The 13901-nt window shown below is 43.7% G+C and overlaps 1 protein-coding gene across 1 annotated transcript; it reads left to right on the top strand.

Moving 5' to 3' along the window:
* Positions 1 to 6456: 6456 nt before the first annotated feature.
* On the top strand, positions 6457 to 13356 carry LOC126469620 (larval cuticle protein A3A-like). The gene is made up of 2 exons (XM_050096741.1): positions 6457 to 6584; positions 12731 to 13356. The coding sequence occupies exons 1-2, from the start codon at positions 6573 to 6575 to the stop codon at positions 13064 to 13066; spliced, it is 348 nt and encodes a 115-aa protein (XP_049952698.1). The 5' UTR covers positions 6457 to 6572; the 3' UTR covers positions 13067 to 13356.
* Positions 13357 to 13901: the final 545 nt, after the last annotated feature.

Genomic DNA, 13901 nt, shown 5'->3' with positions numbered 1-13901 from the left:
AGAGATGCTGTCATTCTAATGGATGGATTAATTCAGACGCGTATGTGCATACTCTAAACGATATCAAGAACCGTTTTCAACGTATTCGCTGTGACAAAAATCCAAAAGAAATCTTCCTCCAACACGACAACGCACTCTCAGACACAAGTCTCCGAAGCTGGGAATACATCGTCAAATTTGGTTGGACATCGTTGCTTCAGACTAGACATAGCATCCACGGACATTCATCTGTTCGGGCCACTTAAGGATACTGTATGCGGGACACACTTTGAAGATGATCGAAGCGTAATTCGTGAGTGAAAACATAGCTACGAGCACAGGACAAAAAATGTTCCCAATAAGGGACAAATGCTCTGCCTCGGGCATGGATGTGTGTAATGTCCTTAGGTTAGTAAGGTTTAAGTAGTTCTACGTTCTAGGGGACTGATGACCTTAGAAGTTAAGTCCCATAGTGCTCAGAGCCATTTGTACCTCATTATTAGTATTCGTTATTTTCCATTACTAGTAGTTGCAAAATTGTAATTGCGTAATTGTATTTTAAAACTAAATTCTGTGGTACGTGCTATGAAATAGTCCGAGGTCAGAATAGATTTTGTGTCCTATTAAAAAAGATGCACACAACTTGACTCTGTTTTAATCATAGCGATCTCTGCTGCTCCCTTAGTCTTCATCCCAATTTCACTGCTCCTTTCCAGGACAAGAAGCAAGTGTGCTACAAGGTAGCTAGTATAACAATTGTACTTCCAAGAATATAACTCTTCTTCAATCTCGGTACTAACTCAACTATGTAACCCACTCCAGTTCCCTAATGTAATGCTTGGAAATCAATTTTGTCTGGATGCCTGTTGTCTTTGCCGTTTAGCAAACGAAATTCTACCAAGTTAGCGTATTTCCCTCTTCTGCTTCATCAGTAAAAAGTTTTAATGAGTTGTGTTGTTAATGGAAGCTAAAATATTTGGTAATAATTGTTGACAGCTTCATGTAAGGAAATACGTAAGTGTCTATAGGCTATGCACGGAAGATAAAAGTGGAAAATGGGAAGAGGTGTGGCGAATAACCACCGTAGTGAAGTTCATGATGAGTCCAAAAACCGGGGTTGTGCTATCTGTATAGTAAAGGAGCGTCCATGCAACGAATATGCCAGTAATACACAGATAAATGAAAGCAGTATAATGCAAGGATAATGCCTGAGATTCGGTAGAGTGTGGCTGGGTGATGACGTCTGCAGCGCCCAGCGAACGGTACGTTGTGTTCCGTTGACATATGCACATCGACGGCAACGTCATATGGCGAGAAGTGCAAACACATCATGCGCGCAGTAGCATTGTCAAAACTGATCTGTTTGGTAGTCTAGGTGTAATTATGTGGGGAGGCATAATGCTGCATGGGTGAACTGACCTCCAAATCCCACAATACGGTACACTCACCTGTCAACGTTATTGTGACACTATACTCCTTCCCCATTTGCGTCTTTTCAGGGGTGCCTTCGACACAGACTTCATTTTTATGGATCACACTTTGCGACCCCAACGAAGTGTGCTGATGGAGGTGCTCTTGGAACGAGAGTGTATTCGGCGAATAGACAGACCTGCTCTGTCCCCCTGTATAAATCCCATCGAGCAAGTGTGGGATGCGTTTTGGAGGCGTCTTGCAGCACCTTAACATACACCAACGACCATCCACCAGTTCTCAACTGGGCTGATGGGGGAGTGGAAGGCCATACCACAAGAAATCTTTACGAACATCGTGGTCAGCATGGGAGCACGTAGCACAGCATGTACTGCTGTCTATGGCGATCACACACACTATTGAGAACCATGTTTCACCTTTTGTGATGTCCAGGAGATCATCATACATAAATCGCAGTGACTTCAGAGTGATTATTGTCTTTGGTACTATTTCTGGTCGTCTCATTCCGTGTTATTTACAGTTACTTTCTGTACTATACTATAGCAGTTCTTTCTATATTGGTCCAAGTTTCATCGAGCTATATTACTTGGCAGTAACGCATCGTGCGAAAGTTACTTTTGTCCTTAAGTTTGCTCACCAGTGTAATAGTGCGGTTATGTTATCACAATTGTTTCATTGTGAGGTTAGAGTACGTAACACATATTTTAAATTCATTTATATGAGCCACGCAGGGTAACCACGTGGTCTCGGGCGCCTTTACACAGTTCGCGCGGCTCCCCCCGTCGGAGGTTCGAATCCTCCCTTGGGCATGGGCGTGTGTGTTGTCCTTAGCGTAAGTTAGTTTAAGTTAGATTAAGTAGTGTGTAAGCCTAGGAACTTACCGCAAAAAATATTGTTCATATGTAACAATTCTGGCTTCAACAAAACTGTACACGAGACAGTAAGGAAGTTTAAATTGCCTCGAAAAATGACAACTCAGAGTTCGCAGTGCTTAGTAAGTAATTTTATTCCCGCCTCTACCCTCCCTCTTCCCCAACTCATCCTCAGCCGAAATGCGTTTTACTTCAGGGAATTCTTCGCTTGTAGAGTGGGAGTGCTGTCTAAACACTACGTCTCGAGCGGCAGTTTATTATATTGTGTGTCAGATTCTGCTGCTACTTGTCACATTTCATATCAAAGGGCGATACTCGTGAGGGAGGAGGTCTTATTCAAAATGGTTCAAATGGCTCAGAGCGCTATGGGAGATCTTATTGACCAAGGCCGCTCGTGGACATCTTTATCAATGATGCAAGACTTGTGAGTTTTTTGACGTTTCTTAGCTTCGGAAAACTGTCTACAAATTGGTGAAGTGCACATGGCCCGCACCAGACGTCCCTAATGCACTAGAGACCTGGTTCTAGGTCCGATGATAGCCTTTTAGAATCCTGGTGGCAAAATAACTTTCTCATCAAACTTTGTGTGGTAGCCTGCACCAATGTGCAGTGTTTGCCCCGAAACCTGTTCGCAGTGTCTTATTGAGTGAGGAAATGATAGTGGTTCTCTGTTTGGAAGAGACATCAAGAATCTCGGTCACCGTGATGCTGCATATTAGCACATGGTTTCACACTCTCCCTTCATTTAATTCTATAAACGAGTGATATGGCACAGAGGTAAGACACTGGACTCGCGGTCTTGAGGACTGCGGTTTTCATAAATTGTTGAAGACGATAAATACTAGGGTAGTTCTTTCGGAAAGGATACATGCCTGAGAACCTTCTCCACACCTCCACAATGAGACTGTGGCTCTTTTTCTATGACTACGTCGTCGACCGGGTGTTAAACCATAACCTTCTTTTCTTCTTTTTAGTTCTATACACATTCATTAAAAGCCAACCACAACACTACACTGTACAAACATTCGTCACAATTGGCTAAAGGATTCAGTTATTCGTTTGACATGTTCCTGCCCCGAACTAGAGCTCAGCGTTGAGTGTAGGAGCTAGAGCAGCTGTAAACTGACGATTAAACTGAGCTTACCATGTAGACTTTCTGTGTTTCGTCTTTTGCATGAGATCCTAATTTTCTAGATTTATTCTCGAGTGATTAGTGTCATGGTTAACAACTAGAACCCAGTGCGTTGTCTTGGACGGTTCATGGGAGACAAATGTATCGTCCGAAATGTCCCATGGAAGTGTGATATGATCGCTCTTGCTCTCTATATACATAAATGATCTGACGCATAGGGTGAGCAGCAATCTGCAAGTGTTTGCTGATGGCGCTGTGGTGTACGGGAATGACTGTAGGAAGGTACAGAATGACTTGGATAAAATTTCTATTTTGTCTAATGATTGACAACGTGCTCTAAAAATGTTGGAAAATGTAAGTTACTGCAGATGAGTAGGAAAAACAGCCCTTGAGTATTTAAACACGGTATTATTGGTGTGCTGCTTCACACAACCATGTCGATTAAATGTCGAAGCGTAACATTGGAAAGTGACATTGAATTGAACTGTCCCGTGTGGTCGGACGTAGGGTAGACAAATGATCGACCTTAGTTTATCGGTAGAATTCTGGGAAAGTGTAGCTCCTCTGCAAAGGAGGGAACGTACAGAACGGTTGTGCTGTCCATTCTAGAATATTGCTCCAGTGCTTGGGATACTCACAAGGTCGGCTTAAAGGAAGATATCGAAACAGTTCAGAGTTTGACAGTTGCCTTTTCATTTGCACTTTTATTTTATTTCCACAATATTTTTGATTTATTTAAATTGTGAGCTTATATTAGCGATGTCTTGCTTGTTTATACTAAGGGCAGCTTCGATTAGTGGAAACAAGCTCATTGAGCTATGTCTTTGTGTCTTCACTGATACATTTCGTATCTTTGGAAGCCTGGTTCGCGCCATTAGCCAACGGGAAACGTTCGCAGGTGTGGAATCAGAAAGCGATATAGTTTCGAATGAGTTTTGGCCATTCTGTTCCTGCTTTTGTATTTGGAAGGCTGTATGACCTTTTCTACTTCTTGATTTTCCTGCTGTCAACGTTGTGAGATAGTTCGGAGTTTCTGCATTGATGAAGATTATGCTTGACATCTTTACAGTTACTTGCTTTAGTATCTAATAAGCATTGTGTAGATTATTTCTCTGGTGCATTCTAAATATTTCTACAGCTATTTTGAAGTCATTTCGCGAACACAACTTGCAATGGTACCCTCACTTTTCGAGAAATGGAAGTTGGTAATAGGATCGAGTAATATCTTTCCAGTACATTCTGTTGTAGATTAGAGCTTACCATTATAAGTAATTTATTGTTTTTCTAGAAGTCGCTTATTGAGAATATGCAATTTCGTAACCGCTCTCGAGGAACTTATTTTGTGTTAGCTACATTAAGAACCGATGTGCGCTTTGTGAATCATCTGCACTGTTTTGAGAACATATACTACGATGAAAACCATTAGCAAAAATTTTCAAATGTGTGTGAAATCTTATGGGACTTAAGTGCTAAGGTCGTCAGTCCTTAAGCTTACACATTACTTAACCTAAATTATCCTAAGGACAAACACACAAACACACACCCATGCCCGAGGGAGGACTCTAACCTCCGCTGGGACCAGCCGAACCATTAGCAATAAATACCTCAGTCTTTGCATGGATTACGGTTACTGGCGCAGAAAGGTAAGACGCTGGACGCTTTTCTGAAAGACTGATGATTTCTAAATACAGTGTACACTGTTCTGGTATGTTAGTGAGATGTTCTGTGGAACACATGAACCGAGCGACTCTCTATTTGCAACAGTATGTGTAGATTTTGTTCTTAAATCATATCTTGATCGGAATGATAAATGATGTGTTGGAATCAATTTTTTCTTGAGTCTAAAATCAGTGATTACATTTAAGAGGGAAGCATACACGCTATAGAACTTTCAAATAGGTTCTTGATGGACGGATTACCTATCTTTTGATCTCTGAATTTCTATCTAGACAGAATTCATTTCCCCCTGCATTAATATGTGTGTGTGTGTGTGTGTGTGTGTGGCTGGTTCAAATGGCTCTGAGCACTATGGGACTTAACTTCTGAGGTCATCAGTCCCCTATAACTTAGAACTACTTACTAACTAACCTAAGGACATCACACACGTCCATGCCCGAGACAGGATTCGAACCTGCGACCGTAGCGGTCGCGCGGTTCCAGACTGCAGCGCCTAGAACCGCTCGGCCACTCCGGCCGGCTGTGTGTGTGTGTGTGTGTGTGTGTGTGTGTGTGTGCCTATTTCATTACACATTTGTGGTCAGTTGGAGTATCAAATATGATTTCTTGGGCATAGATATTCATTTAGTATAGCACAGCTTAACAGTTTATGGCTTTATTTAACTGTTCATGGAGGTAGTTCATTCGTCACACAACACATACGAGGTGTACTGCTAGATTGATACCGGTAGGTTCAATAGAAATGCAGGTATTACGGAAATTCTTCGTGAACTCAAATGGGAATCTTTGGACGGAACAAGACGTTCTTCTCGTGAAACGCCGTTGAGGAAGTTTGGAGAACCGACATATGTGGCAGACTTCAGAATTATCTAACCGCCGCAAAAATACATCTCCCGTAAGTACAGCAAAGACAAGGTAAGCGAAATCAGGGTTCATACGGAAGCATATAGACAGTCGATTTTCCCTCTCTCCATTTGCGAATGGATCAGGAAAGGGAATGACTGACAACAGTACAGAGAGCCCTCCACCACGCACCGCGGAGTGGCTTGCAGAGTTGGCAGCGTCTTCAGAACTGATCTCGGCTGGGGTTCGAATCCTCAGTTACTGTGCTCCGAGCAGCAATAACAGGCGAACACCGTACACGGCTGTGACATTTCATTCGTACGTGTCCATTCTCGCCAGCGGCGGCTATTAAGCTCGCGGATGTGCCGGCGAGGCAGCGCTTGTGTATGGGCCGCACGGCCGATCGTGGAAAGTGGCGGGCGGCGCGTGACTTCCGGCGCGCTTCGCAGCTTTGCGTAACCGCTGGACAGCTGGTGTACGTCCGTAAAGTGGCGTGGCCACGCCCGGGGTGGCGACTCGCCAGGAATCACGATGTCCAGCGCGCGCGGCCGCTATAAGAGCCGCCGGCAGCCGGCACACCACCAGACGCGCTCAGCCCTCTCACCTCAGCTCCGCCAGCGACCCTCAGGCCTCTCGTCATGTCGATCAAGGTGAGTCGCCACTCCGGCCTCTTCCTCGACGCCTTCCGCCAGTGGATACGCGGCCCAGTGGATTCTAGAGTGTCGAGAATGGCCCTCAAACCTGAGGCTCCTTTCTTCAGAGTTTTCGGAGACGTTCTTCAACATCTTACCGTGTGATCGGATCCTTATGTCGTGTTAACAGTGCATTTAGGCGATTCAGTTACTGTTAACTAAATATTGTCCTCAAGATTCACAATGTTTTCATGTAGTGAAGTCGAATCAGTTCAATACATCACTAGAAAAGTATTGTGACAACCTTTACTTTGATCAAAAATTAGCCGAATTGGGAACTTAATATCCTATGCTAAACAAAAACGAAAACACGAAAGGAACCATATTTCTCATTGTCTGATTTGTGTATGAAGCGACTGACTCGTGGCAAAGTGAGCGCATAGCAAATTTATTACTGAATCTATTTTTCGTTGGCATTAATATATTGCGTCATAAAAGAACATATTTAATAAACAGAATTCACGTGGTAGCTTAATTATGCAGCATTACATCATTAGTGTTATAGATAGACGTCAAAGTGTATTCATCAATTCAAAAAGTAAGGGACTTAACGTCTGGTCAGCTATGATGATCATCTTTGGGTTGTGGGGAGCTCAATTGCGCGGTTATCAGCGCCTGGACAAATTCCCAGACGTTGCTCAGTCAAATCTCGCCACTGCGATGACTTATGATGAAATGATGAGGACAGCTTAAACACTTAGTTATCTCGAGGCAGGTCAAAATCCCTGACCCGCCGGGAATCGAAACCGTGATCCCGTGCTCAGGAAGCGAGAACGCGACCGCGAGACCACGAGCTGCGGACGGTCAGTTCATAGACAGAGCACTAACTATTACCGAGTAACAGTAGCATATGAACTGTAGCTAGACATACACAGTACGCGGAACATCTTCTCAATCCGCGCGGGGTAGCCGTGCGGTCTGGGGACGCCTTGCCACGGCTTGGGCGGGTTCCCCCCATCGGAGGTTCGAGTCCTCCCTCGGGCATGGGTGTGTGTTTAAGTTAGATTAAGAAGTGTATAAGGCTAGGGCCCGATGACTTCAGTAGTTTGGTCCTATAGTAACTTACCACTTACCATCTTCTCAAAGCTGCATGAAGCAGGCGTAAAATGTAACATAGACCAATCAAAATTCTCTGAGCAAAATGAATACACCGAGCCGGCCGCGGTGGTCGAGCGGTTCTAGGCGCTTCAGTCCGGAACCGCTTGACTGCAGGTTCGAATCCTTCCTCGGGCATGGATGTGTATTGTGTCCTTAGGTTAGTTAGGTTTAAGTAGTTCTAAGTTCTAGAGGACTGATGACCCCAGATGTCAAGTCCCATAGTTCTCAGAGCCATTTTTGAATACACTGAGCTGACAAAAGTCATGAGATAAAGATATGCAAGTATATACAGATACTAGGTACTAAATGACAGTGCATTGGCAAAATGGTTCAAATGGCTCTGAGCATTATGGGACTTAACTTCTGAGATCATCAGTCCCCTAGAACTTTCGTTCGTTCGTTGTGGTCTTCAGTCCTGAGACTGGTTTGATGCAGCTCTCCATGCTACTCTATCCTGTGCAAGCTTCTTCATCTCCCAGTACTTACTGCAACCTACATCCTTCTAAATCTGCTTAGTGTATTCATCTCTTGGTCTCCCTCTACGATTTTTACCCTCCACGCTGCCCTCCAATGCTAAATTTGTGATTCCTTGATGCCTCAAAACATGTCCTACCAACCGATCCCTTCTTCTAGTCAAGTTGTGCCGCAAACTTCTCTTCTCCCCAATCCTATTCAATACCTCCTCATTAGTTACGTGATCTATCCACCTTATCTTCAGCATTCTTCTTTAGCACCACATTTCGAAAGCTTCTATTCTCTTCTTGTCCAAACTAGTTATCGTCCATGTTTCATTTCCATACATGGCTACATTCCATACAAATACTTTCAGAAACGACTTCCTGACACTTAAATCTATACTCGATGTTAACAAATTTCTCTTCTTCAGGAACGATTTCCTTGCCATCGCCAGTCTACATTTTATATCCTCTCTACTTCGACCATCATCAGTTATTTTACTCCCTAAATAGCAAAACTCCTTTACTACTTTAAGTGTCTCATTTCCTAATCTAATTCCTTCAGCATCACCCGATTTAATTTGACTACATTCCATTATCCTCGTTTTGCTTTTGTTGATGTTCATCTTATATCCTCCTTTCAAGGCACTGTCCATTCCGTTCAACAGCTCTTCCAAGTCCTTTGCTGTCTCTGACAGAATTACAATGTCATCGGCGAACCTCAAAGTTTTTACTTCTTCTCCATGAATTTTAATACCTACTCCGAATTTTTCTTTTGTTTCCTTTACTGCTTGCTCAATATAAAGATTGAATAACATCGGGGAGAGGCTACAACCCTGTCTCACTCCTTTCCCAACCACAGCTTCCCTTTCATGCCCCTCGACTCTTATAACTGCCATCTGGTTTCTGCACCAATTGTAAATAGCTTTTCGCTCCCTGTATTTTACCCCTGCCACCTTCAGAATTTGAAAGAGAGTATTCCAGTTAACATTGTCAAAAGCTTTCTCTAAGTCTACAAATGTTAGAAACGTAGGTTTGCCTTTCCTTAATCTCTCTTCTAAGGTAAGTCGTAAGGTTAGTATTGCCTCACGTGTTCCAACATTTCTACGGAATCCAAACTGATCTTCCCCGAGGTCCGCTTCTACCAGTTTTTCCATTCGTCTGTAAAGAATTCGCGTTAGTATTTTGCAGCTGTGACTTATTAAACTGATAGTTCGGTAATTTTCACATCTGTCAACACCTGCTTTCTTTGGGATTGGAATTATTATATTCTTCTTGAAGTCTGAGGGTATTTCGCCTGTCTCATACATCTTGCTCACCAGATGGTAGAGTTTTGTCATGACTGGCTCTCCCAAGGCCATCAGTAGTTCTAATGGAATGTTGTCTACTCCCGGGGCCTTGTTTCGACTCAGGTCTTTCAGTGCTCTGTCAGACTCTTCACGCAGTATCTTATCTCCCATTTCGTCTTCATCTACATCCTCTTCCATTTCCATAAAATTGTCCTCAAGTACATCGCCCTTGTATAAACCCTCTATATACTCCTTCCACCTTTCTGCCTTCCCTTCTTTGCTTAGAACTGGGTTGCCATCTGAGCTCTTGATATTCGTACGAGCGGTTCTCTTCTCTCCATAGGTCTCCTTAATTTTCCTATAGGCAGTATCTTTCTTACCCCTAGTGAGTCAAGCCTCTACATCCTTACATTTGTCCTCTAGCCATCCCTGCTTAGTCATTTTGCATTTCCTGTCGATCTCATTTTTGAGACGTTTGTATTCCTTTTTGCCTGCTTCATTTACTGCATTTTTATATTTTCTCCTTTCATCAGTTAAATTCAATATTTCTTCTGTTACCCAAGGATTTCTACTAGCCCTCGTCTTTTTACCTACTTGATCCTCTGCTGCCTTCACTACTTCATCCCTCAGAGCTACCCATTCTTCTTCTACTGTATTTCTTTCCCCCATTCCTGTCAATTGTTCCCTTATGCTCTCCCTGAAACTCTGTACAACCTCTGGTTCTTTCAGTTTATCCAGGTCCCATCTCCTTAAATTCCCACCTTTTTGCAGTTTCTTCAGTTTCAATCTGCAGTTCATAACCAATAGATTGTGGGCAGAATCCACATCTGCCCCTGGAAATGTCTTACAATTTAAAACCTGGTTCCTAAATCTCTGTCTTACCATTATATAATCTATCTGATACCTTTTAGTATCTCCAGGATTCCTCCAGGTATACAACCTTCATTTATGATTCTTGAACCAAGTGTTAGTTATGATTAAGTTATGCTCTGTGCAAAATTCTACAAGGCGGCTTCCTCTTTCATTTCTTCCTCCCAATCCATATTCACCTACTATGTTTCCTTCTCTCCCTTTTCCTACTGACGAATTCCAGTCACCCATGACTATTAAATTTTCGTCTCCCTTCACTACCTGAATAATTTCTTTTATCTCGTCATACATTTCATCTATTTCTTCATCATCTGCAGAGCTAGTTGGCATATAAACTTGTACTACTGTAGTAGGCATGGGCTTTGTGTCGATCTTGGCCACAATAATGCGTTCACTATGCTGTTTGTAGTAGCTAACCCGCACTCCTATTTTTTTATTCATTATTAAACCTACTCCTCCATTACCCCTATTTGATTTTGTATTTATAATCCTGTAATCACCAGACCAAAAGTCTTGTTCCTCCTGCCACCGAACTTCACTAATTCCCACTATATCTAACCTTAACCTATCCATTTCCCTTTTTAAATTTTCTAACCTACCTGCCCGATTAAGGGATCTGACATTCCACGCTCCGATCCGTAGAACGCCAGTTTTCTTTCTCCTGATAACGACGTCCTCCTGAGTAGTCCCCGCCCGGAGATCCGAATGGGGGACTATTTTACCTCCGGAATATTTTACCCAAGAGGACGCCATCATCATTTAGTCATACAGTAAAGCTGCATGTCCTCGGGAAAAAATACGGCTGTAGTTTCCCCTTGCTTTCAGCCGTTCGCAGTACCAGCACAGCAAGGCCGTTTTGGTTAATGTTACAAGGCCAGATCAGTCAATCATCCAGACTGTTGCCCCTGCAACTACTGAAAAGGCTGCTGGCCCTCTTCAGGAACCACATGTTTGTCTGGCCTCTCAACAGACACCCCTCCGTTGTGGTTGCACCTACGGCACGGCCATCCGTATCGCTGAGGCACGCAAGCCCCCCCACCAACGGCAAGGTTCATGGTTCATGGGGGCGGCCCTAGAACTTAGAACTACTTAAACCTAACTAACCTAAGGACATCACACACACCCATGCCCGAGGCAGGATTCGAACCTGCTACCGGAGCAGTCGCGCGGTTCCAGACTGTAGCGCCTAGAACCGCTCGGCCACCCCGGCCGGTCTCTCTCAGTTATTAGTTTAAGCCTGTCAAAGCAGTCTTTATCCACAGCGCAGTTCTAGTCTAATATAGAGGGACAAGATAGGAATAAACGGACTAAATCATGTAGTTTTCGGGTTAATTAGTTTTTACTCGTGTTGAGAAGCTAAGAATACTAAAATAGTGTTCCCAGGGTGCACTGCACTCAGCATTCATGAACAGTTAATTGGAACAGATTTATTTCATTATTTTGGCAAGCTTGTGCACCAGTTTCTTCTATCTGGGTTCACTTCTGTATGGGAAGAGTCACAGTCTTCTCAAAATATAATTTACTATCTTCAACACAGATGCTTAGGTTTCTAATAAAAACATCAATAAACTTTTTTAATATAATAAAATAGCAATCTGTTTAAATTCAGACTTACAACATCGCTTTAGCGTATCTTCCAAGAAAATGCGAATCAGAGAAGTTCTGTGTTTGAAGAGCATTCGTCAAAAAATTTGGTACGCACATGTGACATGCAAGTGAGCTAAGAATTATAATGGCGGCAAATTCTCACACCGTTAATATATAAAATCGAAGTATACACTCATCATTATTAGTATGTCGGCACTAGATCATGAGGCCACGTCCAGTGAGCGTGTAAATAAGGGGAATGTTATTTCTTATGGCAAGGTAGCCTATCTGTGGCTATTTTCCTTACTGGAGAGTTGGTTCAAATGGCTCTGAGCACTATGGGACTTAACTCCTGAGGTCATCAGTCCCCTATAACTTAGAACTACTTTAACCTAACTAACCTAAGGACATCACACACACCCATGCCCGAGGCAGGATTCGAACCTGTGACCGTAGCGGTCGCGCGGTTCCAGACTGTAGCGCCTAGAACCGCTCGGCCACCCCGGCCGGCTACTGGAGAGTCTTTTCCTTTCTGTCTTGCCTTACTGTAGTTTGCCGATACGGCCAGCGTGTGACTTAGTGATTTTTCCTGACTGGAATGACAACTCAGAGAAGTGGGCAAGCCCTCAGGCAAGCAGCTGTGTTGAACATGGCTTGTAATTTCTGGAATTCCTCGCTATTTCCGAGACCGTTGGTTTCCGCGTTGCTTTATTCTCCGAAAATATGCGTTCTCTAAAATGTGCTGTGGTGGTAGGGAGGCCTCGCAACCAGTCCAACCACTCCACCCTTTGTTGACGTGTTGCAGGTGCAGGTAGTGCTGGCTCTGGCGGCGTGCGTGGCGGCGGCGGCTGGAGGGCTCGTGCCTGCAGCTCCACTCGTGGCCAAGGCGGCCGTCGTGGACACCCAGTTCGACCCCCTGCCGCAGTACAGCTTCGCCTACAACATCCAGGACACGCTGACCGGCGACTCCAAGTCGCAGCAGGAGAGCCGCAACGGCGACGTGGTGCAGGGCAGCTACAGCCTGGTCGAACCCGACGGCAACGTGCGCACCGTGCTCTACTCGGCGGACCCCGTCAACGGCTTCAACGCCGTCGTGCAGCGCGGCCCGCTCGTCCACAAGGCCGCCATCGCGCACGTCTAGCGCACCTGCCCTTCGATCGCCGTGGCTTCTGACTTGCTGGAAGTAGTCCAACTGCAGGATACAACACACACCTACACTTTCCTCTACATTTCCTTATAAAATGAGTACGACTTTACATAAAAAGTAACCTTCGTTTCGAATAACAGCACTGCTTACGCAGCCATTAACCTTGCGGATATTCCCCTACGACGTTCCAAATTATGAGAAAACAAATTTCGTCAATATACTGTTACAGGTGTACATCATTTTTTATCGAAATGCTCCGAACTGGGCTAGATATTAAAAGTTGAAAAAAGTTCAGTTTACACGGCTACTTTTCTGTTTTAAAGGAACTCAGTCTTTGAGCCTTTTCGTAACAACTTTATCGTGCGTTTATTGCCTTATGTCCGCTTCGCAAAAGGAGTAATAATGTATTAGAAACCTGCACAAACATCTAAATTACCATTGATCAATAATACCTCAAATAACTTTCGTATCTCATTAAACTATCTCATTTCGGTTATTAAAATACCTTTGTCTGCACGTAAGTTCGCAATACTCCCACATTTCCACTCTTTTGGCCTTATCTTAACTGATTTCATACTTCAGCTCTAAACAATAGGACACTAGTCATTTTTCAATTGTTAGTAAATGTATTTCCTGTAAGGTATTAAACGTACTTAAGAGAAATTATCTTCTTCGACACTGTTCTAACCGGGAAGGAAAATCCGTGCAATATCTGCAGTGACATGCTTTAAGGCTATTGTAAATCACGAAATTTTTGTGTTTCATTTGATCTCATACTTTTTTCGTGAACTTAAACACTGACTAACCATGATCCGACAAGCTATGCTCA

Source organism: Schistocerca serialis, chromosome 3 (genome assembly GCF_023864345.2).
Source record: "Schistocerca serialis cubense isolate TAMUIC-IGC-003099 chromosome 3, iqSchSeri2.2, whole genome shotgun sequence".
Classification (NCBI taxonomy): Eukaryota; Metazoa; Arthropoda; class Insecta; order Orthoptera; family Acrididae; genus Schistocerca; species Schistocerca serialis.
Note: the sequence above shows the minus strand (reverse complement) of the source record. Positions and strands in the feature narration are given on the sequence as shown.